Source organism: Magallana gigas, chromosome 7, assembly GCF_963853765.1.
Source record: "Magallana gigas chromosome 7, xbMagGiga1.1, whole genome shotgun sequence".
Classification (NCBI taxonomy): Eukaryota; Metazoa; Mollusca; class Bivalvia; order Ostreida; family Ostreidae; genus Magallana; species Magallana gigas.
In genome coordinates, this window is record NC_088859.1 from 35,030,939 (window position 1) to 35,040,288 (window position 9,350).

At 32.4% G+C, this 9,350-nt stretch overlaps 1 protein-coding gene across 5 annotated transcripts in view; it reads right to left on the bottom strand.

Moving 5' to 3' along the window:
- LOC105335967 (ADP-ribosylation factor-binding protein GGA1) overlaps positions 1 to 6,075 on the bottom strand; it is a 13,733-nt gene extending 7,658 nt beyond the window's left edge. For 2 of the 5 annotated variants that reach the window (XM_034458116.2, XM_034458115.2), the window contains exons 1-11: positions 5,946 to 6,075; positions 4,932 to 5,092; positions 4,480 to 4,578; positions 4,087 to 4,245; positions 3,889 to 3,900; positions 3,616 to 3,681; positions 3,383 to 3,463; positions 3,113 to 3,250; positions 2,775 to 2,859; positions 361 to 456; positions 1 to 97 (exon numbers count right to left, since the gene is read on the bottom strand). The exon at positions 1 to 97 is cut by the window's left edge and continues 14 nt beyond it. In XM_034458116.2, the coding sequence (XP_034314007.2) occupies positions 1 to 97; positions 361 to 456; positions 2,775 to 2,859; positions 3,113 to 3,250; positions 3,383 to 3,463; positions 3,616 to 3,681; positions 3,889 to 3,900; positions 4,087 to 4,245; positions 4,480 to 4,578; positions 4,932 to 5,092; positions 5,946 to 6,012 (1,061 nt within the window). In that variant the 5' untranslated portion in view covers positions 6,013 to 6,075. The remainder of the gene's footprint in view (positions 98 to 360; positions 457 to 2,774; positions 2,860 to 3,112; positions 3,251 to 3,382; positions 3,464 to 3,615; positions 3,682 to 3,888; positions 3,901 to 4,086; positions 4,246 to 4,479; positions 4,579 to 4,931; positions 5,093 to 5,945) is intronic. The other 3 variants (XM_034458119.2, XM_034458118.2, XM_034458117.2) reach the window with 2 other exon arrangements.
- Positions 6,076 to 9,350: the final 3,275 nt, after the last annotated feature.

The window sequence follows — 9,350 nt, forward strand, 5'->3', positions numbered from 1 at the left end:
TCTTCATCAAGGATTTCAGTGCTCGGGTCTTTGGTCTGTGTAGGAGGGTGTAAGGAGAGAGACTGCCCTGCCAGGTCAAGTAATGAAGAAGCTGGATCTATATAGCATGGAATTATATGTATAGAATTCTCTTTAGTCTAATGATTTAAATTCAATTCCATAATCAACTTCTTATTTTGTTTTAAATATAAATTATTTGATCATAATACACGTAGATGAAAAATATCTCCAAAATTATGCATTTATAATTTTATAAAATGCAATGTAATATTATTCAAACATAGTTTTACACAAGAAAATATACAATAATTCCTGAAATATTTATTACAATTTGATTGTAGCACATGTGCACAAACTTACCAGATGTGTGACCATTTTGATTTGGGTTGTCACCCACTTTCTTCTTATACTGAGCCATAATTTGCATTACATCATCATTGCTCTTTAATATTTCATCTACACGGAAAAAAATTCAAAACAAATTATATGTACATATATGACTTTGCTCACAACAGCAGCATTACAGCATTAACAATTGAAGGTAGTTGACACTATAAATTTTAAATTCTTCACGTAATATTAAAATATTATTAAACAGACAAATACGCCTTAATGTATAGCATGTTAAAACTCAATGCTGCATGCACTTCTTGAAACCAAAACAAAATATATATACATGTATTTATTTTTCTATTATTTAATATTATTTTGAGAAAAAAAAACCCTGGGTGAAGAGCAAATTTGAACTACTATTCCCTTTGACACACTGTATTTTCTTTTTTTAGAATCATAACCACAATTCCGTGTAAAATGCATATGGCTGCCTATTTCAGGTTCTCTTGAGAACAGGTAAAAATGAATTTTACAGCGAATTACAGAATACCGGTAGAGTTTTCAATAGCTTGTTGGATTGCTCAATAGGGTATTCAATTTGGTCAGCAAGGTATCACATCAGGTTTACAGCGAATTACAGAATACCGGTAGAGTTTTCAATAGCTTGTTGGATTGCTCAATAGGGTATTCAATTTGGTCAGCAAGGTATCACATCAGGTTTAAATCTAGGTCCTGTGGTTACCCAAGTGTAGATTGTTATTTTGCACTCAACCAATTCATTTGGCACAAAGAAAACCTCTAGAACACTCTCTCCTATTGTTAGCTATTCTATTCATAGACCTTTAAAAAGAATGTTCACCTGAACAGCACTGGATTCTACAGAGCATCAATTCTAATTTGAATGTTGTTTTTCAAAAAATGTAATTCAAAAGACATTTCTGAAAAAACAAACAAAAGAGAAAAGCATAACTTTAAGAATTAAGGAGATATTTTTTTCCTTCAAACAATCATTAGACATTTTGGTTCCCCAATTCCTGGTGCAACATACAGCACTAAGAGTATTTTTGTGCTGTGACTGCTTAATTAGTTCAGACTTTTATAGCAGTAATGTAGGACAACAGGGAGAAACAAAAAAGGCCCAGATGTGCAAATGTTTACTAAATTAACTCACTTTATCGCTGTCATACCTGAGTTATCACATGACCTAGATTTAAACCTAATGTGATACCTTGCTGACCAAATTGAATACCCTATTGAGCAATCCAACAAGCTATTGAAAACTCTACCGGTATTCTGTAATTCGCTGTAAATCTAGGTCCTGTGGTTACTCATGTGCAGATGCTTATTTTGCACTCAACCCATTCATTTTACACAAAGAAAACCTCTAGAACACTCCCTCCTATTGTTAGCTATTCTATTCATAGACTTTTAAAAAGAAAGTTCACCTGGACAGCACTGGACTCTATAGAGCATCAATTCTGCTTGGAGTAATTTGAATTTTGTTTTTCAAAAAATGTAATTCAAAAGGCAGTTCTGAAGAAACAAACAAAAGAGACAAGCATAATTTTAAAAAGGAGGTATTTTTCACTGCAAAAAATCATTAAACATTTTGGTTCCCTGATTTCTGGTGCATCTTACAGCACTAATATTTTTTTTTGTGCTGACTGCTTAATTAGTTCAGACTTTTATAGCAGTAATATAGGATAACAGAGAGAAACAAAAAGGCCCAAAACGTGCAAATGTTAACCAGATTAACTCACTCTATTGCTGTCATACCTGAGTAATCACATGACCTAGATTTAAACCTAATGTGATACCTTGCTGACCAAATTGAATACCCTATTGATCAATCTAGCAAGCTATTGAAAACTCTACTGGTATTCTGTAATTCGCTGTAAGAACTTCAAACATTAAAAAGATACCTACATTTTAAAATATTTTGCTGTTAGTAGTTAATTCTTAATTAAGAGAAATTTAAAAAAAAAGAAAACCAGATGACAATAAACCTGAAATACCAACATGAACTCTGATGTAACAATGGCTTCATAAAAGGGGAGAGAGTTCTATTTGCATTAAAATAAACAAGAAGAAATCATATCTGAGAAGCAACTAATGATTGACTAAGCTCTCCTCATTAATACGTGTAAATCAAAATACCGTGACTAATGCTTATAAACTGTAGCATCAGATTTATAATTTAGAATTTATAAATAAAAAAAAAATTATTTTATTTTATTCCATTTTTTTTTATCATGTTATAAATGTATCCATTTTGTAATTTTTAGCAGAATGACTTATGCTGTGCTCTCCTCAATGGTCCTACCATACAACATATGATTAAAAAAAGTTTTGCCAATAGAATTTATCTTTTCCTACCCAAAAACACTCACTGACCCTATTTAAAGTAGATTATGAATAAGTCACAATAAACCAAAACATACTTATTGCCTCATTGTCTTTTTCATCTGTATCACTTGCAAGGCGAAATAAATTTGGTCTCAGTTTCTCTAAACTATCATACAACTCCTGTAAGTCAAAGAAAAAAGTCAGAACAAACACAGCTATGTCTATAGAACCAGTAAAACATCCTTTATCCTTTTCAATTGACATAATCCATATCCCCTTGAAATTTATCCCAAACTTCACATCTGATTAAATCAATAATACAACTGTTAATGTCACTTTGAGCCATAACCAACATCAATATGTACCATTAACCATTCATGAAGCTGGAAACAAATGATATTTATTTAGTATCATTTCATCTAAGTATTCTAACCTTCATCATATCTAAGTCTGCTTTTGATGAGGATTCTGGAGAATAGTGGTCTAACATCTCCATCAGTAACTTTGTATTATTGTTAATTTGTTCCAATTCATTTATTCTGCGAGATGTTCTCTCCATTTTGTCTACATCCTTCAATTCAATAAGAGCTTAAAGCTACATGCAAAAATGTACAGTATATCATTCTTATATGTACATGTAAAACATATTACATGTATAGTGCAAAAAATCACATAAAAGAGTACATGTAGTTATTGAACAAACCTGTTTCACCATGTTTTTTATCAATCTGTTGGCAGCTTGTAGATCTTGAGGGTTTTTGCTTTGTAGTAATTTTGCAAGAAGCTGAAACAAAACAAAATAGCATTAAATTTAATTCACTGCAACAATATACATTATGTACAGCGATTAACCTACATGTGCAGTGCACTTAAATTTAAAGATACAATGTATATAAGACAATGTCCATTTTGATCTACATAGTATCTTGGCCTCACCTTGGCTTTTTCCTCGTCTTCAAAAGTTGCCATCCTGGGTTTAGGTAATGGGAAAATGTCCAACTTCTACAGGAAAAAAAACCACTCAAAATTTATTTCCAGAACAGTTTTTGTACATAGGCAGTTTTTTTTAATGGGAAGTAGAGTTTTGTTTGTATGTTTTGGATTAATCAACGGTTATATTTGGTAATTATTTAGCTTTGTTAGATTTTTCCCACCACATATTGAAAACAAATATTAGTCATTGTACATGTCTACATGTAGTTTACTCACAATTTCTGAATCCTAAAAAAGTAATAATTTCACTCTATTATACAATTATCCTAAATCCTTTAAGATCCAACTTGAAGACAATTAAAAAAATATCTCTTCAAATTCAAATTGAGCTAACCTCTATATGTTAGAGCAAATCCAAAATTTAAAATTTTCACACTTAAAATTTAACAAACAACTTAGCTTTCAAATTATTACCTTGTCAATATAGTCTGGGTCCTCTTTCACAATGCCTTGCTGTTTCAACATTTTGTATGCTTCTAAAACTTTGTTTTCATGTGGTAAGCCCCTACTCCAACTGTACATAAGTTCTATACATTTTTTCTTCACTTTTTCAGAAGTTTTATTTCCCAAATACTGATTGAAAATAGAAATTAAGTAAATTTAGTACAAATTAGCGTCTTTATATTGGTATTCTACTTAGTATCAAAAATTGGAAATTCAAATGTGATTAAAAAAAAATACAAAAGATATCAGTTGCTAATAAAGAAAAAATATGAATCATGACTTCTTAGTATCACACTGAAGTTACTATAGTAAAGGAATGTTTTGCATGTTAATACATGTACATTGTTAAGAATGAATATTCACCTTGGGTGACACCACTTTTATCATTTCATTTAAAAACCTAAATTTTCCAACTTCGCAATGAAATCGCCTCCCACAATTCTTCACACATGCTTCTACAGTCTGCAATGAAAATAAAACTCCATTATTTCAATTATATCAATAAATCCTTCTATCCAGTATTTTTAGACAGTCACTTTTGTAGCAAAAATTATTCACATCCCTCTCAACCCACTGCTATGTACATGTACCCGTACATGTAAGTACTAGATTGAATGAAAGTTGACAAAAAAAGTTATGTCATCCTGACAGATACGATAAACTCTTTAAAAGTCAGCATATAACGACTGAAATTTGAAGGAAAAAAACCTCTGCTTGGCAGTATAGATAAATAGAGGTTGCTTGCTATTTACTGAAAATAAAAGATACCACATATAATACAAGGTTTGTAGTACATGGAAGAAATTAAAGCTTACTGCTAGAGCATACAGTGCCTCCCTCTCTTGTGGTGACTGTATTTTGTGTGCAAGAAGACGAATAGCTATTTGTGGCCCCTCCAACTCCTTGTTAACTTGTTCACAGAATTTTGTAATTGTTTCCCAGTCTTCATCTCTATTTACTGGATTTGTAGCAGAGTCTGCATTGTAACAAAGAAAATTTAGATAATTGCATTTCAATGAACTTGGCTTTACAGGTTTTAAATGAATTCCAAAGTCAATGGGTAGCAAAATTCAGATATACTCTTATTTTGACCATTCCGAGCTTTAACTATAAAGTTTGACAGTGGTAATTAAGATCTTTGTAATCTGTATGAGTATGTTGAATCACCACTACTGGCATAGTGAAAAAATGTATCATTTAGAATTCTTCTCTGCTTCAAATTTGGTAGCATGTGGACAAGTTGATGAATCTGTGTACTACAATAATGCATATATAATATTATAGCAATAGACTCTTTCCCGGTAATTGCGGTACTGCTATTTTGCAGGGCAAAATGACATAGTTCGGTGAAATATGACGTAACGTCAATTTTTTTTCATTTACGTCATATAATTATCTACATACTATAACTTTGGCAGAGTATATCAATCTGCCCTGAAAGAGAGCAGTACCGCAGATATTGTGAAGGGGTCTTTATAATCATAGTTAGCCCCACAGATAACAGTAGTCTGACACAAACTTGCGACATTTTCCATATTCCTTTCAAACATCGATTTTGTGAAGCTTTATTATGCTATATTGAATTGCTTTATCAAGTTTTGAAGGTAAATTCTATGTAGGTATATCTAGAGATTACATCGGACCTGTTCAACGTTAGTTCGCATCGTCATCACTGTCAAGATAGGGTTTGTCGTTTTGGTCCACTGACTGTTGTCGAGTCAGTGTTTATCAACATACTTATGCTAAAACCATCGATAACTTCAAACATATTTGTTAACAATATAAGAAGACGACTTTAAATTCATAGAAACGTTTTGCACAGAACGTACTTAAAATTATTTCCAAGCTTTCCTCTTCCTCGGCCATGTTGTCAAATATCACGTGATTACTGTACATCAACTTCCGCTATCGTCTGCTTTTATAGTCTTTTTCTATTTTCCTAACGTTAACGTTGCATGCTTTTTTTTTCAAGATCTCGTGCTCTATTGTTGCAATATTAAAGTAAAGTATATCACTCCATACTGCTGTACCAAGTTTTTTATAAGTTGGCAAAACATAATAAAAATCATAACTAAAAATATAACGTTAGGCCCCTATAAAGAGAAAGGCAAGCACAGTCTCACATGTCTGCGATATTTGCTGTTGGCTGACTATAAAAGCAAACCCCTACTTCAATTCGGAAGTGAAAGTATATATATATATATATATATATATATATATATATATATATATATATATATATATATATATATATATATATATATATATTCTGGCTGTGGTCAGTATTACATAAATAGTGCCTGTTTGGGAGGGTAACTGTTGAAATTGGCACCCTGAGGAAACCCATTGTTAACCGACGCGAAGCGGAGGTTGACAATAGTTTTCGAGGGGTGTCAATTTCAACAGTTACCCTCCCTTACAGGCACTATTTATTTTATTATACTGAATGTCTCATTCTTAAATAAAATTTTACTGCTTTTTTATAGAAATAAAGTGAATTCTACGGCGAACCGTACGTGCATAATTTACGCGCATGTAACAATTCGTTGTGTTACCCGTTACAATATTTCAATATTTCTATCGACATATATTGGCATGTTTAAGTGATATTTCATAAAAGTAAAGAAAAAATCAACTCTAATTTTCCCCTAAAATTAGCTTATTTCATGCCATACCTCAATATTTACATTATAGACCCATACTTTTGGTTTTATTTTCTGAATATTTAAGTTTCTTTTGACAAGTCTGTCATAATTTGAGAAAAGTTTGAGACTTTTAAATTATTTAATTGCACGTTGAATCGTTTATGAATAAAAATAGTAATTTTTTTCAGTGCAAAAAGGTCAAAATATCAATAAGGTGAAGAATTTGCAAACTCTTTCATTATGATAATTTTAATTTTATTAATTCTAAATAATGTAAGTTTGTATTTGATACCATGGTTCATTTCGATAAAAAAAATATAGAGGGAAAAGCGATTTATGTGCAATTTGCACTTTCAGTGCAGAAAGGTCATATTAAATACACCGTAGCACCGAAAGGAGCATATAGACCCCAAAATTTTGTTTTGAATTTTGGTTTAGATATGTGTGTAGATATTCAAAAAATACTTTAAAAAAAAACTTTAAGACTTTTGATCGCAGGACCCAACGTCCTTAAGCTAGCAGAATACTGTACTATTACATAAAATAATTATTCGAAATAAGAAAGCAATCTGTTTTATTGTATGACCTATGAATATTCCGGGACCTTTTCCGTCCCAACAATTTTATTGGAAATGAAACTTTTTCAACATTCGAATTTTTAGGACCTATGACAAAACATGGGGTCGGTTATGTCGAATTTTAGAAAGAGGGTTTCAAAGGAAAAATTGCAAAACTTTACCACACGTTTTTTTTTTTTTTACATTGCCTACACATCATCTGTATGCTGTTCCGATGGGGCCACTTTGACCTTCTCACTTTCGCCTTTAGGGCGAAGACGCGAGAGTGCAAAGTTGCGAAGGCGAAAGTGCAAAGGTGCGAATGCGAAGGAGCGAAGATGCGACGACGAAAATGCGAAGGCGAAAGTGCGAGGTTACGAAGGCGAAGGAGCGATACTACTATCGCTCATTCGCCTTCGCAACTTTGCACTTTCGCCTTCGTCCTTTTTAAGTTTGTGGGGCTCTCCATCGTTTAAAGATAATTCTAGCTGTAAATGACATCTGCGACAGAATACGAACTTTTGATTTTTTACTTACAGCCTTCGTAGATCCATTTTTTCCTGGGAGTAGTCACTGGAAGTTCGATGGTAAATTGTATTTGCCGAGGGGGCGGGGGTGTTTTTGGTTTTCTATTTGGTTCATAATATCAAATTTTTCAGGGGGGGGGGGGGGGGGACTCTCTTTCCCCTTTTACTGTGTAAAATTAATAATATTAAATTTTCCTGGGGAAGATGGTCTCTCCCCCTCTCGATCCGTTCAGGAACGAAGAATGTCGCATAATTGAATTAAAATGTTACTGTGCTTAAACCACAGTAAACAGACAGCTGATAAGTGAGGGATCTGGAATGGCATGTGTACACATTCTGGCGGACATTAGATCTATATGTCACATAACACAGTCAAATATTATTAAACATCCATAGTAATTACGATTGGCCAGCGCATGAAAACGATACATGCACCTAATTCTAATTTAATTAATCGACCGAAACTTGTTAAATGCAATCAAAAAAGACAAAGTCGAAAGTGCAAAGGCGAGAGTGCGAAGTTTCGAAGGCGGATGAGCGATAGTAGTATTGCCTCTTCGCCTTCGCATCTTTGCACTTTCGCTCCTTCAACTTCGCAGTTTCGCACTGCATCTTCACACTCTTGCATCTTCACCACAAAGGTGAAAGTGTTAAGGAAACCCCTTCAAAAAATGAACAAAACATCGGTAGAATGCCAAACTCTAAATAGTGAAAAAAAAATTGGGAAAGTTTAAGGTGGCTCTACGTTACACACCCACAGTTTATTCCAATTTTCAATAGAAGACCACAAAACATATACTTATCAAATATTAAAATGATGATAAGGATACTATAGGTATTTTTAAAGAATTTTTTAATCTTTTTTCGTGTTTTTGTAAAATAATTTTTAAAAAGCTAACTATGAACTATGAATTGATAGAAATAATTTTGTCATTTGATTGATGTTTCCTTCAAACACCTAAAAAAATATAACACTTCTTAACATTCAAAAATGTTATTATTGCAATTTTTTTAGTATTTCCTCAAAACATAATTTTTCATATTTTCTTACTCTGTTCACAAATCATCTGAAAAAGCTGCTTGATGTTATAAGAAAATGTATTTTAATAAATGTGACATAAAAAATTGGATGAAAATCATTGCAAATAAACACAAAAAATATTTTCAATTCTATTTGGTATCATAGTTCCTCATGTAAGAGTTATTGTTCCTAAGTCCCAAGGCCCAAACACCTTGGGGACTTGAAGGAAATTTCCTAAATATCATGTTGGGATTACAATTACATACATATTTCTATATAGGCCTATATAAGTGAATATATTTGCTTTAATGCAAAACTAAGTCAAATAAATAAAGGGGGAAATTAACTAATAGCCATTACCTAGGAGAAATTTAAAGCCACCCTTCCATCCCCTGAAGGTGGTAAGGAACATCTGTCGATAATAATGTGGATTAAAGTATATTATAATTGAAATACTTTCACCGGTTTCGAATTTTCTTTCACA